The 25,888-nt window shown below is 47.1% G+C and overlaps 1 protein-coding gene across 1 annotated transcript in view; it reads right to left on the bottom strand.

The window, feature by feature from the left end:
• Positions 1-1,284: 1,284 nt before the first annotated feature.
• The window catches only part of celsr2 (cadherin, EGF LAG seven-pass G-type receptor 2), a 48,049-nt gene continuing 23,445 nt past the window's right edge, over positions 1,285-25,888 (bottom strand). Inside the window, 33 exon segments of the mRNA XM_084706068.1 lie at positions 1,285-1,460; positions 2,152-2,374; positions 2,465-2,701; positions 2,990-3,154; positions 3,268-3,356; positions 3,562-3,692; positions 3,869-3,979; positions 4,119-4,245; positions 4,552-4,634; positions 4,784-4,896; positions 5,024-5,198; positions 5,538-5,738; positions 5,927-6,050; positions 6,179-6,346; positions 6,633-6,954; positions 7,155-7,338; positions 7,560-7,769; positions 7,959-8,053; positions 8,255-8,356; positions 8,592-8,692; positions 8,694-8,773; positions 8,890-9,010; positions 9,101-9,242; positions 9,910-10,066; positions 10,184-10,297; positions 10,442-10,642; positions 11,507-11,682; positions 13,488-13,613; positions 13,850-14,013; positions 14,448-14,605; positions 19,000-19,088; positions 19,246-19,361; positions 23,323-23,545. Of these exon segments, the coding sequence (XP_084562194.1) occupies positions 1,433-1,460; positions 2,152-2,374; positions 2,465-2,701; positions 2,990-3,154; positions 3,268-3,356; positions 3,562-3,692; positions 3,869-3,979; positions 4,119-4,245; positions 4,552-4,634; positions 4,784-4,896; positions 5,024-5,198; positions 5,538-5,738; positions 5,927-6,050; positions 6,179-6,346; positions 6,633-6,954; positions 7,155-7,338; positions 7,560-7,769; positions 7,959-8,053; positions 8,255-8,356; positions 8,592-8,692; positions 8,694-8,773; positions 8,890-9,010; positions 9,101-9,242; positions 9,910-10,066; positions 10,184-10,297; positions 10,442-10,642; positions 11,507-11,682; positions 13,488-13,613; positions 13,850-14,013; positions 14,448-14,605; positions 19,000-19,088; positions 19,246-19,361; positions 23,323-23,545 (4,856 nt within the window). The 3' untranslated portion in view covers positions 1,285-1,432.

The following is a 25,888-nucleotide window of genomic DNA, read 5'->3' as shown; positions in this document are numbered from 1 at the left end:
ATCAAAAGTCCTTTTTTTTCCTTGTTCTGATCACGCAGGGTCTTCCTGGCATCAGGTCCTCCTCCGATGTTTTCAAATGAAGGCTATGTGGTGGAGAAGGCAGCCATTCTCACACAAATTCATGTAATTGTCAGATTATCTCCACCCTGGTGAGGCCCAATGGCCTTGATCCAGCTCATGTAGAGCATGTTGGGGGTTCCCAGTGTGCCGTGTCAGAGTGGTTATGTACCCTGTCCCCACATCAGTCCTCCAGACACACCTCCCACAGGAGTCCCTCCCACTAGTCTCTCCAGTGTGGAACAGAAGCTCTCAGGTGTGTAGCTTAGATAACCTCAAAGGAAAAACATGTTCCCCTCTATAGAGACCTGGTTAGTCTGTGAACCAGCGACAGTATACTTGCTAGTTCCACTTGGACATTTCTGGGTTGTGGGGCGACTTTTGTTCAAAACGCAGCAACCTGAGAAGGGACTCCTTTCAGGAGCGACCCTCAGACTGGCACCATCCCTCTCAACACAGACAGCTTCAAGCTCCTTTAACACAAACTGTACAGGAAACCCTTTCTGGTATAATGGACTAGTTAAGCTTGATGAGGAAATTCCCTGAACTTTAAAACAATTCTACAACTAAATGACCATCCCAGCGAAAAGAAGACTCCTTCATTATCTTTTAAATTTAGAACAAAATAACAAAAATAAAAAGACATTTAGAATTGAGCCACAGTTCTAGGTAACTGCCAGCATATCTGGACAGGCAGTGTAAATTATAAAAGTGCATCGCTTCAAGTATGTAAACAGAACCACCATTTCAAAAGAAAAGAATAAGGGAGTACAAGACTATCAGTGCGCTTGAGCCTAGGCCAGTGCAGAGACTCCTGAGGTTTGGCACTCACACACACACGCACACAGACACACACTCACACACACACACACATGCACAAACGCGCGCACACACACATGCACTCCTTTTGAAAACCATGAGCAGGGTGTGGTGGGGAGTTGTTTCATCGTTCTTCAGGTTGTTGACAGCCAATCACACTCTGTAGCACCTCCTCTTGACATCATTTCCTGCCTGTCACTCAGAGACAAGTGCAGCGTGGAGTCAAGGGGCGAGGCTCTATGACCTGCAAAGATACACCCCTTCATCAGCCGGGTCACATGGAGGTGTTGCGTTGGCTGCTGGGAAACAAGGTGATGGTGGAAAAAGGAGGGGGGGGGTTTAGGGAGGGGTGTGTTGATGACAAACGTAACACAGAGGGAAAAGAAACGAACCATGAGTGAGGATGATGACACACACAGACGCACTGTGAACACGCACGCCGAGGCGGAAGCCACACGTCATGGGATTCTTATTTGGTTTTGAGAAGAGTGATGGATGCTTAATGGACAAGCAATTTGAAGGCCGTGATCCAGATTTCAAATGAGGATCAATTGCTTCAGTGAGTAAAATTAAAGAATAAGAATCTATGATTTTTTTGGAAAGAGAGAGAGGACAGAGAAGCATGGTTAGTCAGCTATATTATGTCTATCGAACACTTTAATACTGTAAACCATGAATTCCTGATTTTTAACCAATGTAAACACTGGCAATTGGGAACTTGATAAATCTAGATAAAACTTCTCATTTGTGTTACGGTTCACTATGTCTCTCTGCTAAAGAGAGGCATATTTATTAAACACCTGTTGACAGGGGTTGTTTGAGATATTTGCTCTTTGGCTTTTCAGCTTATTAGTGAGAATGGCATGTAGTACGTACTGGACTGGCAACAGACACAATCACATCAACACTAATTGACAAGGTAGGACAGGAGACGAACAGACTACAAACAATGACGACAAGAAAAAAACACTGACAGCAGCAGCAACAAGACAAGCTTGATATCAATTCTTTCACACATCATTTTTAAAAGAAATGCCATATTTCATAACAGGAAGCAACACAAAAACAAATCAGTGCTGAGGCTGGTCTCAAATGACACTGACTGGGGGCAGGTCGTTTTGGTAGCGTATGTTATTGGATGACTAATCTTGGTTGTTATTTTTGACCTACATTTTGGAGCGGAAATCTCACTTAGGAATGTAGTGCATGTAACTTGGTCCTTTGCTTAGCTTCTAGTCATTGTCAAGGTTCTGGGTACAGATGACGAAGACTCACTCTGATCCTGAAGAGTCACCGTCCACTGTCCCCGCCTTGATGCTCATGGCAACGCCATTCAGCTGATCTGGCGGGCCAGGCTTGGCCCGGGCCCCTCTGCTCTCACCAGAGGAGGACCCCTGAGGAGACGTGGTGCCCGGAACGTTCTCTGAAAGCTCGTTGTGGATGCGGTTGATCCCATTTCTCTCTGCGATGGGGGACAGCTGTTTTTTCTTCAGGATACCTGCATACAATGACACAAAACCATATTTAAACAAACACATTTTAGATACACTCCAATCCGACAAACAACTAAAACACTGCTGGTGGTCACCTTTCTGTGGGTGTGCGTTGAGGTTAGGCAGGCTCGGGAGCAGAAGCACCATATTGTCCATCCCATAGCCCTCAGCCCTGTCGCTCAGTCTGTCATCTGGCATGGTTCTGTTGTCACGGGCCTGGCCTGGGTCAGGGTTGGCAAGAGGCTCCATCTTCATCCTGTCAGCTCCACCCTCAGGGTCCCCAGCTGGGGCCACATACTCACCTGGCCAGTATAGCTTACTCAGGTTGGTGTCTGGGAGGGAGATAACCACATAATGTTTAAATACAATGTAAGTATCTATTGCTCGGTGAATCAAATAAGTATGCAGGTTATAAAGTCTATCTTTGGGGTTTAGGTTGGTTTAGATGTAGTTCTATGGGCGTATGTGAAGCCTTCTGTGACATTGCTTGTAAGAATGGCTTTACAAATGCATTGTATTTTATTTTTTGGATTTGATAAAGGTAAAGAAAACGTGTTGTATACTATTAGGGTGTTGTATGCAGCTGTATTTTTGGGGCGCGGCAGATTGGGGTGACAAACCATGAGGGTGTGCTCGCTTAGCCACATTGGAGGCGAGGCTTTCCCAGCATTCCTCTGGAGCATAGGGCCCCTCTTCGTCCTCGCTGTCCGAAGAGTGTGTGGAGGCGTAGGAGCCACTCTGATCGTCCTCCAGAGAGAGATCGCTGTCTGAGTCCGAGTCACGATCTACACACACACACACACACACACATGTTTATTATTTCATAATGAACATATTTGATCAATAATCTTCAGCGACACATGGTGAGTCAGAGCCACAGAGAAGGGATATTCAGTACCTTCCAAGTGTTCTTTAGTTTCATGGAAGAGAGAGCTGTGGTCATTCAGTGCAATGTGTCCCTGGCTGTTATTCAGCCCTCCATCATCCCTAGAAACAGCACAACGGAACACTGATTAGCAGACGTACAGAGACACAGAAAAAGACAACCCATATACCTTAATGTACTACATTCCTTTCCCAAGTACATAGACTGATAAAACAGGACTGCTATGAAAACTGACCAGTAAGTCATAAACAGTCCCAAGGACTGAAGCAAACATCCAACTCCAGTGTCCCTGTGGGCTTGCCGTACCTTAAGACAAAGGGAACGTAGCTTTGTTGACTCTTCCCGCTCTGCAGAGTTCCGTTAAGAGACGCACTGGAGTCCCCAAAAGGCAGGTGGTACAGTCTGCCGTCCACATAGCTGCTGTTGCATTTATAGGACTGGAGATGGAGAGGAGGAGCCAGGGATGAATGACAGAGAGGGAGACTAACCATGATACGAGAATCCACATGGATCACATACATGTATATTACACTGAGTGACTTAGGTCCTGAATAAGAGCTCTTCAAAGCTAAACACTCCCAGATCAAGCTGTTTCCTGTCCAGACAGGCTCACCGAGGGCTTGGACTTGATCATGTGATCGGGGCGCTTGCGGCTGCAGCAGTATTTCATGGCGTTCCGCGCCTCCTTGTTGAACACGATGCGGAAGAAAAAGATGAAGGGACCCTAGGATGGAGGAGGAAAGGAGAGTGAGGAGAGGAGAGGAAGAAAGAAAAGGTTAACGGACTAAAATACAAGACATTGACCAGAAGAAAGAAAGGAGAGACTAAGAAATAGGGCCCAAGTACATGTAACATCCATTTACCTGTATACAGTTGAAGCCAGCAAACAGGTAGTGGAAGAGGATCATGTCACTGTTGACAGACAGGATGGCCAGCAGGCAGGAGACTGTGACCAACAGGAGGACACCGCACGCCGTCCGCAGACCACAACTGGACACAAGGAAAACACGCGCGCACACACACACACACACACACACACAAACTAGGACGTTAACCATGACATGCATTTATGTGTGTTTAAAACAAATCATACCCCGGCAGCAATATCAGCATTCGCATCAACCTCTAGTTTCCAGTTATAGTAAACTGTAGGAAAAACAAAGTCTCCTGTTGTGCAGATCATAAAGTGCTGTTTTCATGTATCCTTAGGGGACTCCAGATTGCCAGCTGATTATCAGTAAGAGTGCTATTTGGTTGGCTGAGGATTTGTGCCCAGGCAGATAAGGGGGAACTCACACAGGGGGCTCTTTCTTTTCCAAGCTGTGGTGTCGGTGAGAGCAGGAGGCTCTGGAGGCCAGGATGTAGAGGAAGATGTTCATCTGGAGAACAACATGGAGCCAGACACACTGTCACACACTGTACAATGCTGCACCGCTAAAGAAACCAGTAAAAACACATCCAAACATAAGGAAAGGAGGATATGTAGAACCTTTTGTTACTTAGTGTGTGTTAGTAAAGGTGTACTCACCGACACCACCAGGGCGATGGGCCCTGCAAAGCTCCAAACAAGAGTGTCATAGACAGACAGCCAGCAGAAGTCAGGGTTCCCATAACCCTCAGGGTCCAGACCCACCGCCAACCCTGGAGAAGCACACAACCATAGACATGATCGTAAGAGTCAACCAGGGATTCAGAAAATGTTTATAAGCGTGAATATGTGTGTGAGAGAGTAAGAAAAATAGAGAGCGGAAGTCATTTGTGTGCAAACCTGTGATGAAGGCCGGCACGCCCCAGCCAATCAGGTAGTAGAAGCGCATGGGTCCATAGTTGACGTCCCGGACCTCACTGAGCATGCGGTACACATGCAGCCCCTCCAGGAAGAGCCAGGAGAAGGTGCACAGGTAGAAGAAGTGCAGCAGGATGGCAATGACTGTGCACAAAAACTAGACACCATAAAAGAAAGAAAGAAAGAAAGAAAGAAAGAAAAAAAAAGAGGGAGAAACAAGGAGATAGAGATAGAGATAGACAACATTATTGTGTACACAATGACCGGGCTAAATGTCTCCTGAGCATATCTCTACCTATGATTTGTTCTGGCCCATCTGTCAGCCCTTTCATATTTCGATGGGGGGCGACAACAGGACAAGATAAAAGCTACATATGTCTTTTGTACGTTCTCCTCTTCACTCCCTCTCTCACAGAGGAAGTAGAGGGGGGGTGAGGAACAGAGCAGCACCAATCAGGGAGGGACTAATTCATAAGGTGGGTTTCTGATTGGTTACCGGGTTATCAGCCTGGTTGATGCCCAGGATGAAGATGAGCTCGGAGAGGAAGAGGGCAGCTGCGCCGTTGTTGATGATGCTGGTCTTGTTGCAGTGCATGGCCCGTAGGCACAAGAGGAAGAGCGTGGTGAGGAACAGGAAACCCAGGGTCACGCCCACCGTGCTCCAGGTGACCAGCTGCACCGGTAGGATCTCACCATTCTGACCAATCAGGAGAGAGAAAGAAAAAGAGAGCACCGAAGTGGGGAGAATATTGAAACTTGGACTAGTCTTGAACTTTGGGAATCCCTTTAGAGTACAGCCCTATCAGGTGTGTTGTGTGTGTGTGTGTGTGTGTGTGTGTGTGTTTCTCCTTATGTGTTGTGCCGTGTGAGGCTAGTGTTCCTCACCTCTCTCCTGGAAATGTCCATGAGCACAGCAAAGCTGGTCATGTGGTAGCACTGGCAGCTGATGTGAGTGTGGTTTCTGAACACCACCTCACAGCCTTTAGCGGACCAGCCTCCACTCCCAGCTCTGCAAAAATCAAAGAAAACAACCATATCATTTAGAAGAAACCAATTACTACAACATGATTAATGTTTACATTTTAGTTTCCCGATTTAGAGCCCATTTCGCTTGTTTTTCAGTGAAAATGCACTCACAGTATGGAGTGGTTCCAGAAGACACAGATAGGCTTGGAGCGCTCCTCGGTGGTGACCAGGCGGAACTGCACCGTGATTGGCTTGTCCAGGGCGTGCTGCAGCAGCTCATCGTTATCATGCACCGTGATGCTCACCACAGGTGTGTTGATGACCGGGCGCTTAGGAACCCTGGCAGGAGACGCCAAATAAACCATCTCAGTGAAATGCAGAATTTTTACATTTACATTTAGTCATTTAGCAGACGCTCTTATCCAGAGCGACTTACAGTAAGTACAGGGACACTCCCCCCGAGGCAAGTAGGGTGAGGTGCCCGACTCCCTCACCGCTCAGCCATCTGACTCCCTGACAATACTGGCCGACATTCATTGACTGTCTCTCTCTCTTCCTCAAACACACACCAATTCTTCGAGTATCTTCCCTTGATTCTCTTGCGTCTATCTCGCCTCCTCCTTACCTGAGGCTCCTCTTGTCGGGGTCATAGTTCTCAGGCAGAAGTGATGCCAGGCTGTGGAAGATGATGACGCTGGCCACGGCATCCTGTTGACCGGCGTCCTCGTGGCGCTTCCTCCGCGGGGCGGTGAGATTCCTGTTGGAGTCTGGGAAGACGGGGAACTCTTGGTGGCGGTGGCCCTTGGTCTCCACTGGGGGCTCAAACACAGAGTCTGGGAGGGTGACGGCTGTCTCCAAGTCCAGGGGGCGGGGTCCTCTCAGGGTCTGATAGCGAGGGAGCTTGGCGCCGGCAAAGTTCATCTTGTTCAGACGGTCCACGGAGATGACTGGAGGGGGCAGACAAGGTTTGTTATACAGACAGACAGACAGACACACCCACAGACAGACAGAAACAGGCAGAGACAGACAGAATGATAGACAGACAGGCCGACAGAGGGTTCCACAGCATAAGACATCTTTGGAAACGTGAAATGTCGTTTTAGAAGATGTCTCTTGCAGCGAGGGTGTCCCAGGGGGCCGTGCTCACCTATGTGAGGCGTGACGATGGTGAAGGGGCTCAGGTAGGTCTTCCTCATGTTCTGAGCCAAGGCGTTGGCGTAGTCCTCAAAGTGGCGCAGCAGGACAGCAGTGCCCCCCTCAGTGTGCTGGATCAGCTCCCAGTGAGGCCGCGTGCCAGGGGACAGGATGGCACTGCCCACGCGGACCAGGTTCTGAGAGAGGGTGGTATGTGAGGTGTCATCGAGATGGAGATATATATAAACATTCTGTGCTACATCATGCTGTTTTGTGGTCTGGTGTGTGGTGTTGAGTTGGTCATCTGTGCTGCTGGTGTGCGTTTGTGTGTCTGTGTGTCTATGTGTGTGTGTGTGTGTGTGTGTGTGTGTGTGTGTGTCTATGTGTCTGTGTGTGTTTCTCCGTTCTCCGGTGCTACCTCGGTGAAGTGAACGTCCTGCGTGGCGGTGAGGTTGAACCCTTGCTGGCTGCTCTCGTGCTGCAGCAGTCTCTGAGTCAGCCGGTAAGCCACCTTGACGTCGCTGCCGTAGTACTGCGCCGTGTGCAGCGTGGCGTTGGCCAGCATGGCCGCCGTCTGCCCCACACGGCCAGAGTCCAGGAGCGACATGTTCCGAGCCAGCTTCTCCGACTGAGGGAGACCAAGAGAACACAGGAGGGCTGAGAACGGAGGAACACTAGAGGGGGTCTACAGGAAGAGATCTATCTGGTGGATATTTTGAGCTCTTCCAGTGTCAATGAGACAGGGTATGGCGATGATGCATCAGGGTGGCTAAAGGAGAAGAACGGGATTAGACATGCATCTCCTGTGTTTACTCACCAGAGTTTTGAGTTTAGTGAAGGTGACTGAGGTGCAGTTGAAGAGGTTGGGAGGAAGCCATCCCTTGTGTTCATCACAGTGGCGGATAGCCGTGCCTGTAGGCATACAGAGATGTAGGGATACAGAGAGAGAGATACAGAGAGAGAGAGACAGAGAGAGCGAGAGCGCGCGCGAGAGAGAGCGAGAGAGAGAGAGACACGAGATGATAAAATAATGAGGAGTAAGTGGCCAAGGGCCAGTTGGGAACATTTGAATTCCAGAATGGTAATGTGACAGGAGGCTGATAGTCATCATACCCAGAGATCCCTTGGGACAGGGGACGGCTGCAGGGAGACCAAACTTAGTCCTGGGCCACCAGATCCCAGCCTTAATGGCCTGGGGACAACTGTCATAGATGACTGAGAGCAGTGGGGGGCAGGGGGAGAGAGGGAGAGAGAACATGACACATTGTACTATAATGAGTGTGATGGAGAAGGAGAGAAATCCAATGTCATAAACCTTCTCCTTGAAATGGTGCTAAGCACCACAATGCAAATTCTGCTTTTCAAACACAGACATGCACATATGATTACCAGAGTGGAATCAATAAACCCAGCAGACATGTCAAGCGTGTAAACATATGGTGATCCTGACCTTCACAGCCGTTTGGCGACACCTCAGCGAAGGGGTTGTCACAGCGGTCACACTGGCGCCCGATTACACCGGGCTTACACTGACACTGGCCACTCTCTCTCACAGGCGCGGGAGAACGAGCCAATAGGGTAGCAGTCACACAGCAGGCATGCCTCACTGCCGGCTGGGTGATAGTGGTTATCCTAGAGGAAGAGAGAGAGAGTAATAAAGTGAGTGAGACTGTTTTACAGTGAGAGCATTTTAAGATGATAATATAGAGCTCCTGCTCTCCATTGTAATACTTGTAACACAACGCCACCTTGCAGCGACACTCCCCGCTGGTCTTGTTGCAGTCGGAGTCAAAGCCCTTGTCTGTGTGACAGTCACAGGGACCGCACGTCTTGTGTCCCCACCAACCTCTGGGGCACGGCAGGTCAGTCCTTCAGGAACACACACGCAGGCATGTTTAGACGACCACACACACTCACACTCACACAAGCACGCTCACACACACATTGATGTTTTCTCACTTTTTCTCACAGTACTGGCCAAAGTGGTTGCTGGTACAGTCACAGGTGTAGCCCAGGGCAGAGCTGGGCTTCCTAGTGCAGGCTGACTGGTGTTCACAAGGGTTTAGGGAACACGCATCTGTGCAGTTGTTGCCATAGTAACCTAGCATGAAAATGACAAATCCAGAATATATGAAATATGTACATGCTGAAATGTCGAGTTGACGGTGATGGTCATTGATGATGATGGCAGAAGTGCTGGTTCGAATGCATGACAGTGAGAACGAGAAAGAGGTAATGAGAGAGAGAGAGAGATAGAGAGGGAGGTAGAGAGAGAGAGGTAGAGAGATAGAGGTAGAGATAGAGAGAGAGAGGTAGAGAGAGAGAGAGGTAGAGAGAGAAAGAGAGGTAGAGAGAGAGAGAGGTAGAGAGAGAGAGAGAGGTAGAGAGAGAGAGAGAGGTAGAGAGAGAGAGAGAGAGAGAGAGAGAGAGAGAGAGGGAGGGAGAGAGGGAGAGAGGGAGAGAGGGAGAGAGGGAGAGAGAGAGAGGGAGAGAGGGAGAGAGGGAGAGAGGGAGAGAGAGAGAGAGAGAGAGAGAGAGAGAGAGAGAGAGAGAGGGAGAGAGAGAGAGAGAGAGAGAGAGGGAGAGAGGGAGAGAGGGAGAGAGAGAGAGAGAGAGAGAGAGAGAGAGAGGTAGAGAGAGAGAGAGAGAGAGAGAGAGAGAGAGAGAGAGAGAGAGAGAGAGAGAGGGAGAGAGGGAGAGAGGGAGAGAGAGAGAGAGAGAGAGAGAGAGAGAGAGAGAGAGAGAGGGTAAAGAACAGACAGACTGACCAGTGAGGCAGGTACAGGAGTGGCTGTCCCAGTCATCGCTGCAGTAGCTGTTGGAAGGACAGGGGTTGGACACGCAGGGGTCAGGAACACTGCAGCCCTGCTCCACGTTGAACCTCCGGGCCTGGGACAAAGTCAGGATGTCTCCCACACGCAAACCCTGAGGAACACACACACACACATGGGATCAATCTCCATGTCTGCGTGTGTGTTTGTTAACGTTAGGGCATCAAAGTGAGTGTGTGTGACAGAGTGAGAGACTGGGTGAAACACTGACCTGCACACACCCACGGAAACCATGCTGTACTGTCCCATCAGCCCCGGCCAGGCCTCCGACACTCACCATCTTCAGCTTGGAGCCCTTCAGCTTAGGGTCCACCTCCATGCTGGCCTAAACCAACACCACATAATTCACTGTTACCAGACAGCTTTGAACACCAAACCCCCGTTTGATCTACTCTACATGAACAGGAACCTCAAAACGTATCAAAGGGCATGACGACTTCATATATCGATATTTTGTCACTAGTCTCACCAAATAGAGGCCGTGATCGAGGGTCAGTACAGCCTTGTGGCGTGGTACCGAGGCCGCCTGGGCCCCCGGTGACCCCGGTGACCCCTGGAGCTCCAGGTGGAGGTGGTGCCAGTCTCCATCGTTAACGGTCAACTCCTCCACTCGTGACAGGGTGGAGTCTTCCCCCCTCTGCAGGCCCATCATCACACTGCCCCCACGCAGCTGCGGAGAGACCAGGCAGGGGACAGAGGTGGGGTGGAGGAGGAGAGAAAGAAAGAATGAAAGGTAGAAGAGAATGATGAGGAGGGTGCCCGTGTGAGATGGGAGTTAACACGCATCTTATCACACAGCAATCCAGACGATTGCTGCCTGCAATCAATTTCAATATTTACGCGAACATTACGAGTCATTAAAGACATGGAGCTTTTCCTCTTATTTATAACTAACCACAGAGTGAACGTTAGAATAACTGGAAAATTGCTGCCAGTAGACAGTTATGTAACTTCCGAGTAGGACTCGTCTAGACAGAAACTACAGAGTGCGCCGCACAAGTCTGAGATGATATGATATCAGGATCAGGAACTTGTTACTTAACATGCTATTCTCAACATCAATATTACACCCCTGCTCCAACCCTGACTGCCAACAGGTGGAGCTTTCTATCCAAAAACCTAATGCCTTAGATTGTGTGTGTGTGTGTGTCTGTCTGTGTGTGTGTGTGTGTGTGTGTGTGTGTATATGTGCACATATGTTTACCATGCTGGAAGGCACTCATGTATTGCCATCACACGGTGCCAAACGTACACAAACACTGTGTGGGTATTGAAGACAAAATCACACTTGTGATCTACCAGTCAACTACAGGTCAGGGGAAACTACTGGGTGGAGTCGAGTGGAGTTGACAGAAATAAACTGAAAACAAGGCTGTGCACAGATCCACCCCCGCCCCCATTCTTATTTTGAAGAGACTATACAATGCACCATGGGGTTGGCTCTAGACAATGTGTGTGTACTTGTGAGTGTGAATGCATGTCAGAGTGAGCGTGCCAGTGTTCCAGTGTTACCCCTTCCCTCACACTCCCTCACCTGCAGGCTGAGGTTGTGGTGCTGCCCAGCAGACACGTGCAGCAGCGTTGCGGAGGGCTGGCGCGTGCGGAACATGAGCTCCACGTGCCAGGGCACAGTGACCACTGCCGCCGCCAACGCCAGGTTACTCCACTGCAACAGGCTGTTGCCCAGGAAACGCTGAGGGCTGGCCATCTCTGCAACATAGTGAACCAGAAGGAGAAAGAGGGATGTGTGCGAGAGTGAGAGTGTGTGTGAGAGAGAGAGAGATAGAGAGACAGAGAGAGAGAGAGAGAGAGAGAGAGATAGAGAGTGAGAGTGAGAGAGAGAGAGAGAGAGAGACAGAGAGAGAGAGAGATAAAGAGAGAGTGAGAGAGAGACAGAGAGAGAGAGATAGAGAGAGAGTGAGAGAGAGACAGAGAGAGAGAGGGGGGGGAAAGAGGGAGAAGCATGTGTGAGAAGGATGTGTGTGTAAGAGGGAGAAGGAACAGGAGAGACAGATAAACAGCGAGAGAAAGTAAAAGAGGGAAAGGAGGATGGTGTGAGAAACAAGAATGAAGAAAACGATGCCTCTGTCAGCGTTCAGTAGAGGGCATGTGCCAGTGAGTCACTGGAACTATTTCCAGAACAGTCATCTTCAATCTCAAAATCAACACGTCGGTTTTTCAACCATTGCTATCAGAGATGAACAAAGCTAAAATCTTATGTTACACAAAAGAAAAATGAGAGAAAGCTGTGGATTTGACAATGCATCATAGTCAGTTCACAAAGAGGATCCTGTTTCAATGACAGCTATACGGAGTGACATCCCTTCTCTCTGCACAAACTACTGGTAATGAGTGTCAATCATTGCACGTGTGAAAGGGGTGCAGTCTGAGTTTTTGCATTTTCATTTCAATAGGGAGAAAGATAGAAAAGAAAAAAAACTCAAAGATAAAGAATGTTAGTGTTTTGTCTTTCTCATTTGGCTATTGTACATCACAGTGATGCAAGGAAACACAACCAGGCTGTGACAAGCCATCAATTATTAATGACAAATACAAGCTGAAGTGTCACACTGTCTGTCATTGGCTGGGGCTGAGAGACACCACCCCCCCACACCCAGGGACATCTGCAGTCTGGCACCCCAATAACTGCAGACACCATCTGATAGTCATGGAAGTTATTTTATACACTCTGCATTGTGTCTTCACGTTAGGGTTCAATGACTGTGCTGAGCTTCGATTTAGTCCTTAGAGGTGGGTATTCTTGTACTGGGGGTGGGGTGGGGGGGGGGGGGGGAGTATAAATGAGTAAAACCTAAGAAGCAGAAGGTGCCTTGGAGAATTGCTGGATTTGTTTCCATAGTGACACAGGTGGGCTCTAATTTAGCTTGAGGTGCATCTTAGACTACATACTGGGTTAAACATTCATGCAGTGCATGTTTGTTATGAGAAATTTAATAATTAATTAGATGGAAGAAGTAGTAACTGCATTGCTACACCCATAGTTCTAAATGTCCATGGTAGATATTTTCTTGTTCATGCCATTGAAAATGTTATTGTAGTATTTCATTTGCTTTCATTTGTTTGACTTGCAGTAGCTGCCCTTGGGCTGTGGGCGACCTCTCCTGGCCTGTACATCAGCCCTTCAAACAGCTGCACTGCACAGACAGCACAAATGGCCACTGTGTGCGCAAATACTTACATTTCTTTTCACAGCTATATAAAGAACCCAAAATGGCCTTTTGCCATTACCCCACCTAAAGTAGATGATGCACTCCCAGACTGAGAGTCTAGGTGATAATAGGGTTATCTATCTATTTGATGGCTCACTTAGTCTTAATGTATGCTGCTGGCAAAGGAAAGTGTCTCTTTACTAAAAGGTTCTATAATCATAGGCCACACCGGGTCAAACCAACCTAACCTAGGTTTAATCTCACCAATTTGAGGAAGTTTCCCTCTTCCCAAAATGGTATTAAACAAACAGATAATAAGTGCACGAGTTAGTAAACATCACTAACCCTTTTGGCAGTTCTGGCCTCCATACCCTAGAGGGCAGTCACAGCTGAAGGAGCCCCAGAGGTTCACACATGTCCCACCGTTCATACATGGGTTGTTGTTGCAGAAGTGCCTTTTGGCTGAGCATCCTGAAAAGGTGAGCAAATTCAACATCTTGAAAAACAACACCTCTTTATACCAACTCGGGGTTACAACTTAGGCTTGGGGTACTGAACTATTCATGACACACGGTAAAATGATGTCATCCGTCCCAAACATAATTAAACTCCAATAGGAGCACAGTATGTGACTGAAAAGCAGTAAAGTACAACATACATGTACAGTGAGCTGAATGATCAGCCTTACACGCCCATTTGTGCCTTACCTGGCAAAGTGCCGTTATTAGCAGTAAAGCTAGCCATGTCGACATGGCGGTTGTCTATACGTAGGTCCTTCATGCAGCCCACAAACTGGCGGTTCTGGACAGGGAAGTCCTCTGGGAGTTTGGGCACACCCCCCAATAGAAGAGGACCAGTCAGGTCCAGAGATCTGGGAACCCAGAAGAGCCAATGGTGTTAAAAAGCTGCTGCTCAGCTCACTTCTTTACAGGGATCCTAAACACCGGAGTGCCGGTTTCATTAAATATTCATCACAGAGACCGATTTGGAGCTTGTTTTTCTTCAGAGATGAGAGCAGATGAACAGATGAAAGACTCCTTCACTAAAACAAAGTGTGTTTAGTTGTCATGCTAAAGGTGGCGAAAAATCAGTTCTCAAAATTTCACAGCAAACATTTCTGAAGATTAGAGGTCATGCTTTCCCAAAGAAAACAGATGCTGAATATGTTATGAATGCTGTATGTCTAAACACTGCACGGAAATGTCGGGGTTGCAAAAACCCAGACCCTCTACTTTTTGATAATGTTTTTGCCAATGATTGTGTCTATCTACAGCACTAACAGAAATGCCTCACGTATGTACTTACTTCTTGGATCCTGATTGGCTGCCTTGGGCAGAGCAGGTGTAGTTTCCAATCACATAACCAAACCTCAGGGCCACAGAGGTGTCACAGTTGTCTATGGTCACCACTACCACCTTCTGGTCTGAGGGGCCCTGGGGCAGGCCAGCCTGGTTCAGGATTGGCTGGTGGGTGAAAAAGAGGTGGGGTCAACAAAAGAATAGAAATGAGATTTTCTGACATGTTAAATTGAGTCAATAATTGAGATTATTGAGATTATAACAGTAAACGCAATAACCTTGGATGGACATTATCCTGTGAGTGACAAACATGGAGACTTTGTGGCTGACTTGTGGTAGAAATGTAAAAGTTAAGGAAGAATAAATTGAGAGAGACAGTGAGGAAATGACACATCAGAGCAGATGTTGCATCTGACAGAGTTGAAGAGGGCAACGCTGACTCATGTAACCATCACGCCTTGAGAAAGAAACTAGACTTTAAAAATATGTTAAAGCTCATTGTTCATACATGTCATATAAGAGAAAGTGTGTGTGTGTGTGTGTGTGTGTGTGTGTGTGTATGTGTGTGTGTGTGTGACAGAGAAAAACTGTGAGGGAAACAAAGGGAGAAAGAAAGACAGTGAGGGAGATATTTCTGTCTGCTTAGCATCTATAAATAGGACTTGAAGGGATTTTTTAAAATAAGATTTTTTTATCGCTACCTATAGAACTCAGCATCTATTTGCAGTCTTGTCATGCTTGTTACCATTTTAAATTTGAGCTCCAATGTAAGAACTGAAAGAAAGGTTTTCTGCTTAGTCATTGAGCCCATCCTACTGAAAATGGTTACTTAGGGGTGTTGATTCATGTGCGTCTAATTAAACAATAAATGGTTGGAACTGAAGGTTTAACACTTCAAATAAGACGCTGTTTTTGTCGTGATAGAGGACCAACAACCAATGCTAGCTTTTGAATCACATCCCAGTCTCCCATTTCAGCTCATCATGACTTTTACATTTAATATAATATGGTTTCATTATTTAGATCCAAACTGCCACTGTTTATGGATGGGGCTGGCACATAACCAAAGGCACTGACACCCACACATACACACACAGAGATAAAGCCCTGCTCTGCAGGACAGTGACTGGCCTCCTCAACGCACCTCTCATTGTCTCAATCAATGGGGGGAGAAACAAGAGTGGGTGGGGCAGCCGGGGGGGGGGGGGGGGTAGAATAACGATCCTGTCAATAGAGGTCATGACCTCTTTTCAGACCGGACCGTTTCCCTCGGGTCACACAGAGCTCATATAAAGCAGAGGTTATATTGTTGGTAGTAGCCACTGCTATCGTGAGGAACAAGCCGGCTGGTGTGCTGACTGGCCATGCCTGGGGGCGGAGTCTGTGGCCTGACCAATCAGGAGCACCTCAGCAGTGTCTATGTCTGAAGGATATATGCCATGGCTAGAATGGGCTCGCCGTTCATATCTCCATGGGTTGTTTTATTCTAGAAAGACAAAACAAGAAATGTTTTGGCGATGATGTAACCCTTCTGGGACTGTTGATTATAGGATCAACTCTATCGCCGCTGTGACATAACTGTGTCTGATCCTTTAATGACAGGATCAACCAAACTTTGAGTACAATCCGGGTGGTCTTGCCCCATGCAGACTGAGAGCCAGTTGCAGTATTGTAGGTGATTACTAAGTCACATCTCCCCCAAGCTGGGCTGCCATCCTTGACATCCACCCCCTCACATGCTTCCCATTCCAACTGTACCCACTGAGTCGATTAGATTATATCTGTGTGAGCTATTAATACTGCCATCCAATGGAGGCCTTGCTGGTGCTCACCAAGTCTGTGTCTCGTGATGCCTGTCAGATGGTAGTCTGAGCTATGGAGAGAGGGCTAATGAATGGTTTCACAGTCCTGACTAGAAGAGCCACCGTGCTCTAACACCCCACCTGCGACGAGTTGAAGGGACAGTTAACCAAAATATCCCAGCATCCTAATTGTTTTATTTACGGCCAGTTAAAAAAGGGAAACAGCTCTTGCTTTGTCTGTACTGACCCAAGTTAAATGTTTTGAAACTACAGCTATTAAATTATCCTTGCCTGCGACTGTGGAGTTCTCCGAGTTGGACCTCAGATGCTTCTATTCCATCGAAGATTCCTATTCTTCAATTGTGTTGGCATTGCCAGTGAAGGTGTCTTTATATTTCAGTTGAGCCCCAATGAAAAAGAGGAAAGCTAATTTGTTGCGACTAAGAAGCAAGCAAAACATGCAGTGTGAGACAGTCTGTTTCAGATTGTCAGTGACCAAATCATCCGACACGCTCTTTAACACGCTTCCACTCAGGGTAGAAAGGTCTGGAACGGCCCGTGGTCCAGACCCACAGACTTTTTCACAGACCTAGAATCGGGCCTGGCTCCCAGAGGCCCTTGGCTGGCTGAACTACAGCCCCCATCAGTCACGGCTGTTGACTCTCCCATAATGACTCGGTGCTAATGTCTGTCAGACGCTCTGCCTGCCACACAAAGCCCCGGCCTGTCAAAGCTGATTGGAAGGCACATATTTACTCAGGACTACATTAAACACTGTCTCCACTCATTACAATGGCATGACAGGGAATCATGGGAGTATGAGTTCACTGTCGATTCATGATGACAGGGGTGTAAGAGCATGGGAGCAAACGTCTGCTAAAATCGGGGTCTGGAGCCTAGAAAACCATGGCAACCAGAGAAGCTAGGCCTGAAGCGCAGTGTCCTGCTCAAAGGCCGAGTCAATACTTCCCTCTCATTCTTTCTTTTCCCTCCTTTCGCTTCTCTGCTGTCCTGATTTTCTCCCCTCGTTCACGAACAGAGAGAGGGGCACCTTCCCCCGGGCCACATCATTCACTGCCCCATGGTCCCATTGGAGGAGAACCAGGCACAAAGGCAGCGGTCATTGCCATTCTTCACACTCCCCATCACCCCTGAAAGGCACATTTCAATCTAAAATGGCCTCCCACCTCAGGCCTCCCCACCCCCCATGGACAGGAACGGGGACAGGGCGGAGGAGAAGGGTGTTGTGGGATACCTCAAGGAGGAGGAGCTATCTCTCTTCCTCCGTGACTCGCTGGATCTGGACCAATAAGCCCTCTAGCTGCTGGGTCTGAGAATTCTGATTGAATGGGATTAGTTTGACTCGGTCTCTGAAGGATCTGTCATGTGCAGTGAGTACTCTAGGGTTATTACCGGTCTTTCACTGCCCTGGGCCTCCCAGCCTTGTTCCATATTCCTGAGTTCATGCTATGCATTGTGCTCACTGGGTAAGAGTGCTACAGAGGCTTTAGGAGGGAATCCATTTGTAAGCCTTGTCTACTGCAACACTACAGATGACCATTAGCATCCTGCAACACCCCAGTGATGTGGTGTTTCATGCAGGTCACTGTAAATATGTAAAACACAAAAAACAAGTGATATAAAGTTCCACTGGGCTTCAGGGTTTTGTGCCGAAGTGATTAATAGGAATCAAATACCCCTCTTGGAGGGGCACCAAATAGTCTGGGCCTATGAGATGCTGCAGCCCCCACTTCCATTACTTAGAGCTGGCTGGAATCTCACATGGCCATGTCATCATAGACACTGAATAGAATATCCACACTTGGGGGGTGGTTGCCTGGCAACAGCTTTCTGATGCAAAGTGACTTCCTGAATAGATGAAAATGTAACATCCTGTGTGTTAGTCTGGGGGGAGGGAGGGGTGGGAAACTGCTGAAAGGGATGGGGACAAGGAAGGGTGGTGGTCGTGGGGGGGGGGGGGGGGAATAGCCCCATGGATTCTTTGCTGATTGATATGGAAATACAACAAAGTTGGAAAGTAGAGAAAAATGTTTTTTGAAGTGTTGACTTTTCACAGATATATACTATGAACATGTCTGTGAAAACATTCCCTCCAGTCTCTCTGTCTCTCTGACAATCCTTGTCATCCTCCCTCCCTCATTCCTCCCATGTCTGGCTGGCACCCCGCCAACACACCACCTACATAAACGCTGATTCTGTGAAATGACACAGCAGTGATTGGGACAGGGAGTAGCAAACCTGCAAATCTAGGACATCTCTAGGTCTTCTCACTCTTTTCCTAATATGCAAAATAGCGGCAACATTCCACCAACAGTCTGATAAATAAACAATTAATGAGTAGATACACTATGTGATCATCTGGAATGTTGTGTGTGATAAATAAACCTGTATCCATCACTTGAGCCCCTTAAACAGAATGTTCTCAACAACAACTATAAATCTAGTCAGTTTCAGGCCAAGTATGTTGAGAAAATATGTCTGGTATTCTGATGTCTCTTGCCACAGATAAGAAATATGAAACCTTGATATTTAAATCAAGTCAGGCTCAACACTGTAGTACAGCACTATGAGGAAGAGAGGCCCCTGCTTCTGGTGAGCAGGCCATACTGCCAAGGGCAAGGTGTGAAAAGTCCAGGTCAGAGAGTCAATGAAAAAAGGTAGTTTCAATTGAAATCAAGCAGGGCTAGATTCAAGGCATGGAAGTCTGGCCCCCGTACCAAAAGCGTAGGGCCATACCTTGTTGTAGTAGTGGATTTGGACGACGTGCCACTGTCCATCACTTATCCCTCCAAGGATGTAGGGCGCCACTGTCGTCTTGGTCTCCCCTGGAGAACAACACAAGGTCAAAGGTTGTTCAAATGCTTGGATCAGCACTACTGGGGTACAGTGTTTTGGGTTTTGGAAAGCGGGCATGTTGGAATATGAATGACAGCAAGAGCAAGACGTCTGCTTTCAGATGTCATGGTCTTCGGTAGCTCCTACCTGCAGAGAAGGTCAGCTGGATCTGTTCGTTGATGATCTCCACCGCTATGAAATCGTGTTTCTCGTTGAAGCGGCCATTGTAAAGTAACAAGCCATTTGGCTCCTTGGTGGCAAACCTGGAGGAGAGAGAGCAAGAGAGGAGCTCAGAAGGACGACATTTTGTAAAACGTATCACAAAACAAAGATATCTGTGGTATAACTATATTATTTTTACAGAGAGTGGTGATGGGATGGACAATGATGAAGTGCTTTGATAGTGGCATCATGCTCCAGACAGCTTGGTGCCTTTCAAGTACCAAGGTCGACATTCTTCAACAAATACAATCTGAAACATACACACTGAAAAGTGAGACCTTTCCCCGTTAAAATTTATTACTACCAATATGGGCTCATATCTACCATACAACACACAGTGTTCAGACAGGCAAAAACATACCGAATGATAATAAATGCAGACAAAATCACTTTCCCCCCTCTAGTTTTCCTACCCTATTGGATTGCTACTACAGCATACTGATGCGCTGCGCGCTGTGATTCACCAATGAGGAGAGGACGAGAGAGATTTAACAGCGCTGCAATTTCACATCGTTCAGTGAGCAGCCAGCAGGGTTGACCTGGAGCACAGGGCTGGACTGACACATGGAGGAGCACTGTGCTGCACACACCCTCAACCTGCCTAACAAGGATAGGTATCATGGGTAAGAAGGGCCTCACACAGAAGCAGAAAACTGGGACAGTTACAAAACAACTGAAGGAAGAATATACAAGGCTACATATTCAGCATAGGTAACTAAATACAAGGGAGCAGCATTAAAATACTAAAATAGGACACCTCCTACAGCGCTCATAACAATTGTTGTTGAGACACTACGGAAGAGAGAAATGTACCGAGCTCTAAAAAACGAACCATTTGATGTTCTCCCAAAGAACAACTTGGAATCAAACATGCCAACACAACAGAAACCAGCACTTCTATCTTTTTGCTAGCTGCAGATATTTGTGGGGAGTAACCCACTCGACAGTGGGTTGCCTGAGGTCAGTCTTTTGTTGTTGTAATGTTGTTTACTGTCACGTTAACACACTGTTGGACACGTCTGATCTGAACACACCACTGCACCTTTCCCTCTCCTGACGCCACGGTAACAAATGCTCTCCTCTCTCCACCTGAGGAGAACCACGGAACGCATTCAGTGCCAGCCCTGACGACAGCTCAGAGAACCACATGTGAACCATTATGTTAGAGATCCAACCATAAAACAGACCTATTTAACATGCATTTGATGAACGTGTTCAAAAACACGTGTCTTATATAATAATACTGTACTCAGAGTAGACAGCATCACATGCCAAAGAATGATGATGCCAGACCATCATTTATTTGTCTCCCAGGAGACCACACAGAAAATATTCATCTTTCATTCCATTTGTTAAATTCTTAACATCTGTCTAAAGATGGTGTGTGTTGTCATGTGTGTGACTCGCTGGCACATGTAGACCTTGGCAGACAGAACCCCAGCCTGTTCTCATGGAGACTGTGCCAGACAACTGCAACTGACAGTATTTTTAATTTTTTTAAACAAGGATGAGACTCCAAATCTGAAATATCATGGGGATGCTGTGGAAGTGTGTGTGTGCGTACTGTATGTGTCTGTGACTGTGTGTGTGTGCGTACTGTGTCCATTATTCTGGAGTTGGAGCGTAGCCATGGGGCACAGCAACGCTGACCTGCTTACTGAGGAGAATGATAATCATGACCTCAGATCTGAGCCAAGAAGAGAAACACACACACACACACACAACCTCCAGATGATTAGAAACCAACACAAAAGCATTTTAAACACAACAGTAGCATCAAACCATAAATATCTCAATGATGCCTGCTTTCTAGAATGTTCACCATTAGCTGAATTGAGCTTTATCTTCTACAGCATCAAGGCTTGCTCCACACTCCATTCCCCCTGGGGTGTGTGTGTGTGCGTAATCAACTAGAACTAAACTCTGACTGCACTGGCATCATTACATGTCACATTAGGCAGCCATCAGCAGAAATAACAACCAGCCTGCTAGGAAGAAGGAGCAGTGTCAAGGCAGCCATGTTTGTTCATGTATGACGTGTGCATTAGGAGAGTCATCCACACATGGAGGAAGTCCCATTTTATTATGAGATAGATGTTTGGCTTTTTACCATTTCATTTTCTAAAACGTTGGGAGACACCGGAAAGCAGAGAAAGAGAAAGGGGAAGACATGCAGGAAATGACCCGGGACAAATTCAAACCTGGGTCCCTGCATTAAGGCCTTAGCCTTAGTGATTCAGTTGTATGAAAAGGGTTTAAGCCTGTCCACATACGAGTCCTGCTGCCGCCCGAGACCAGCGTTTGGTAGGGCAGAAACCTGATCAACTCTAGCTCAGGTGTCAGTCAACCTTACTCCACTGCCCGCCAGGCTCAAACTCTACACCCACAGCCAACTTCTCACTCACACACACACACACACCCTTGTATACTGTATACCACAAATACACACACACACCCTTGTATACTGTATACCACAAATACACACACACACACCCTTGTATACTGTATACCACAAATACACACATTTGCACACCTCTTTCCCCAAGTCCTGTGAGAAGTGTAGTGAGTGAAATATAGGCTGAGGCTCTTACCAAACAGGTCGGAGTAGTTTCTCCATCCAACAACACTGCCACCTGAGACACATTCAAAGCGAGGCCACTTCCATAAAAACCTCACAAAGTTGTATCGATGTCACTCCAAGCAATTAATGGGAGTTTCAACCTCTGCCAAGCACGTCTCAAGTGACATGACTGACAAAAGTGAAGGAAAACAGCAGAACACATTTCCCTGTGATATTATTAAGAGGTAAAGTCATTGTTATGGTGGGTATCAAATACAAAGCGGCCAGTGATATTGCAGTGTACCTTTTAATGGCTAGGAGTATCACAGTCAGATCAGCCTGGTCTACATGCATGCCTGCTGTGCTTCAAAGTCTTCAGTACTTCTGCTTAATTCAATGCAATTCCCTAAGTTCCGTCTCTCAGGAACATTCCTTCAAATTAAATCTCTGTGATCCTGGACATCAAATCCTATGCCCATCATGAATTACTTAAAGAACAACCAGGGGATTGGGAATTTGGGAAAATAGCAGATGGATTAAAACACACGCATGTAGATGAACATGAATAGGAACACATTTTCACACAGGAGTCAGGCAGCAGGATATCTCTGGATGTTAGAGACAGAGCGGAAACAGAGCTGGGAGTCAGCTCCAGGACTAAGTGACTAACCAGAGTAATCGGATCAGACTCCTGGGTCTGGGCCTAATGTTCAGTCTTACACAAGACTCCATCCAGCAACACCACATCCTCAGGCATCCACCACCATTCAGCTCCTCTCGAGTATTCACACAGCATTTAGCAACCACACATGCAGTCTAGAGCTTTTATGGAGCTCTAGTGGTAATGGGGCCGCTCGTTCCAGCAGTCAATCCCTAATTAGAGACAACCTTTACATCTGGGCTGTCCAACCCTGTTTCTACCTTCCTGCAGGTTTTTTCTTCAAAACCTAGTTGTAACTGAACTGATTCGACAAATCAACCAGCTCATTCTTAGAATCCGGTGTGCTTATTAGTGTTGGAGTGAAATCCTACAAGAAGTTGCCTCTCCTGGAACAGAGTAGGAGAGCTCTGCATTAGATCAGCTTTGAAACTCCAGGGTGCCTTTGACGTGGGAGAGGGGAGACAATCATGGGGCTCTGATGGTGTGTGGCTGAGAGGGTGGTGATATGGAACTGTGAGATGTTTAAAGTGGACACTTGAGAGAAAAAGAGGACATTTGAAAGAGAGAATACATGAGTGTGTGTGTGTGTGTGTGTGTGTGTGTGTGTGTGTGTGTGTGTGTGTGTGAGTGAGTGAGTGAGTGAGTGAGTGAGTGAGTGAGTGAGAGAGAGAGAGAGAGAGAGCGCAAGTGCAAAACAGAGAGAGTGTAGTGTGTGAATCACTATCGCACGACCAGGTGAGGGTGACAGAGGTGACATGGTACCTGCAGCAACGGTACTTACGCCAGAGACAGGGTGAAGTGGAAGCGCTGGCGCAGCCCCTTAAAGGTGAGGAAGGACTGAGGGGGGAAGTTCCGAGTGGTCATCTCACAGTAGGGCTTCTCGTAGACCCCTGCAGGACACTCACACTTGAAGCCACCAACCAGCAGGTTGACGCAGGTGCCTCCATTCTTACACACACCTGGGGCGCAGCGTCCTGAACGAGATGACAGCTCACACCGCTTGCCTGGAGAGATAGATGACAGAGAGGGGAAGATGGGGGGGAAGATAGGAGGGTAGGAGGTAGTCAGAATCACTTCCATCACAATGACAAATGACTGTGGCCTGGTTAGTCCCTGTGGTTCCAACCTGAGATACAAGATGCCTGCCTGTCTGCCAGTTAACTGGGTGAATCTTTATTCACTACACCACTGTGGCTGCTGCTGTCCAATATGGGCCATGACAAGATGGATCACGCCCCCGGCACTTACCACATGAGCCAGGGCCAGCGAGGAGAAGGAGGTGGGGGGGGGGGGGGGGGAAGATGAGGTCAACTGAGAAAGCCCAAGTGAGAATAAGACACAGACAGTGAAAGAAGACACACACACACACACACACACACACAGCTATTGCAGTGGGGGAAAGTGTGCCAGTGTGAGTAAGCCTCCATGCTCCAGAGCCCTGTAAGCCCAGTGCTGTTATTCATCTCCAGTCTCTTCTCTGGACGACGGACTGCAGCAACAGCAGTTGCTATGAGGAGAACAAGGCTGCACGCCTCCTTGCACGAGGACAAGATGTTGGATCAGAGCCACTCAGCACCGTGAAACCCTTCCGCCATGCCTGTGTGTATTGTTACTGTACACAGACAAAGATTCATCTTATACACCAGGGGCGCAAACACAGGATGTTTGTTTTCTCTGGTACAGTAGATTTGTCTATTTTCCCTAGCTAATCACTTCTCAGTTAATCTTAATTTAGAGCCCTTTTTGTTTGACCATTGTAGTAGGGTAAATCAATGTATTCAGCTGCAAGGTCATAATGGATTAAGGATATTCTGGAAGAGGCTGTAGGGTACACAATACATACACACGCACACACGCACACACACACCCCCCAAGGGGAAACTCAACATTTCTGAAAGGCACAGTGTTTGGAAGGACATTTGTTCAGAAATGCAGGCTGAATACAGTTTCTTCATTGATGCACACTTTTTACTACTGTACAGCTGTACCCAAGGCAACAGAGGCAGCTCAACAGTGACTCTTTCCTAAACACTTACAACAATTTATGCCTTTTGGGGGATAAGTGGGTATCTCAAGTCCCCCAGAAACAGATTGCAAGCCACTATTACAATAGGAGAGGCTGCTTGTCTCTTTAAGCAAATTCAGATCATCGTTATTCAAGGCTTCCTTTGGTCAAATATGGTGTTTAAGCCCAGCAGTATTACAGTGTAAAAGTGGGACACTGGGACTGTAGACCCCCTCCTAGTGAGTCTCCTGCAAAGTCACCTTGGGGTTCGCACTGGCCTCGTTTCCACAGAGAGACCTTGATAGTCATTGTAGTCCCTCCTTATAATAGATAGCCCTTAACAATAGTTAATGCAGTAAACTGATTACATTTGTGTCATTTTGTGGCATCAACATTTTAATTATATCAAATCAATCTCAATATAAAGCCTAATTCTCAAGTACAAAGTAGGGACATTTATGGTTTCTTTGCATTTCTTCAGACTGCCATCTACGTCTGCTAGCACACAGATATTGAGGGTTGTGTATTGTATGCACACTGTAGCATCTAATAGGCCTATTAGTCCAATTTGACTTTTTGCTAGAAGCCACCAAGGTGAACAGATGGTTTCCACCCCTACCTGAGCAAGGTAGTTGAAGTTCTCTTTCCTGCAACATGGAAAAAAGAAAACACTGCCTGTGTTTTTCCTGTCAGGCATTCCTCTGGGACGCCCCCTGCCACAGGTGTAGGACCAGGGAACAGCAGCTCAGTGAGGTTGCTAGGTGAGCTACCTTTAGGCAATGAGGAGGGGAGGAGTTTCACCAGCTAAGTCATTACACCAGAGAGCATCCCTATCAATTATTTAGGAAGCATTTCCTCTGCTCTACTTGCGACTCCCTTCAAACCCCTCCCCATTGACACAGTCTGTGTTTACTGCCAGGATGAATCATTAAAGCTGTCAAAACGTACAGGTACCCTGGTGAGACCTGACTCTCTCTCATGGAGGAGAAGATGCTTGAGTGTTGCATCCCTATTGTTGCAAACACACAGGAGCATCAATATAGTAGACACAACATTCTCCTTCACACGATTATGGTAAATACAATTCTGGGTCAAAAGAAGCATCACGCTACAAAATTACTATAAAATAAGCATGACCTATAAATTGCCATGGACCACGGCAGTTAAAATCAAACATTTCAAAATACAAAATGTTGTTTGCACAAAAAAAATATATATATATATTTGCATATATTTACAAGTAATGTTTTCATGCGGAACTTGAAAGGGTAAGCTCATTAAACTAATTAACACACACAACATTGGTGCAAGCACTGTAAACCTCCAGTCTGTCACACACACA

The sequence above is a fragment of the Hypomesus nipponensis genome, chromosome 9, assembly GCF_054491055.1.
Source record: "Hypomesus nipponensis isolate SF chromosome 9, ASM5449105v1, whole genome shotgun sequence".
In the NCBI taxonomy this organism is placed as follows: Eukaryota; Metazoa; Chordata; class Actinopteri; order Osmeriformes; family Osmeridae; genus Hypomesus; species Hypomesus nipponensis.
Note: the sequence above shows the minus strand (reverse complement) of the source record. Positions and strands in the feature narration are given on the sequence as shown.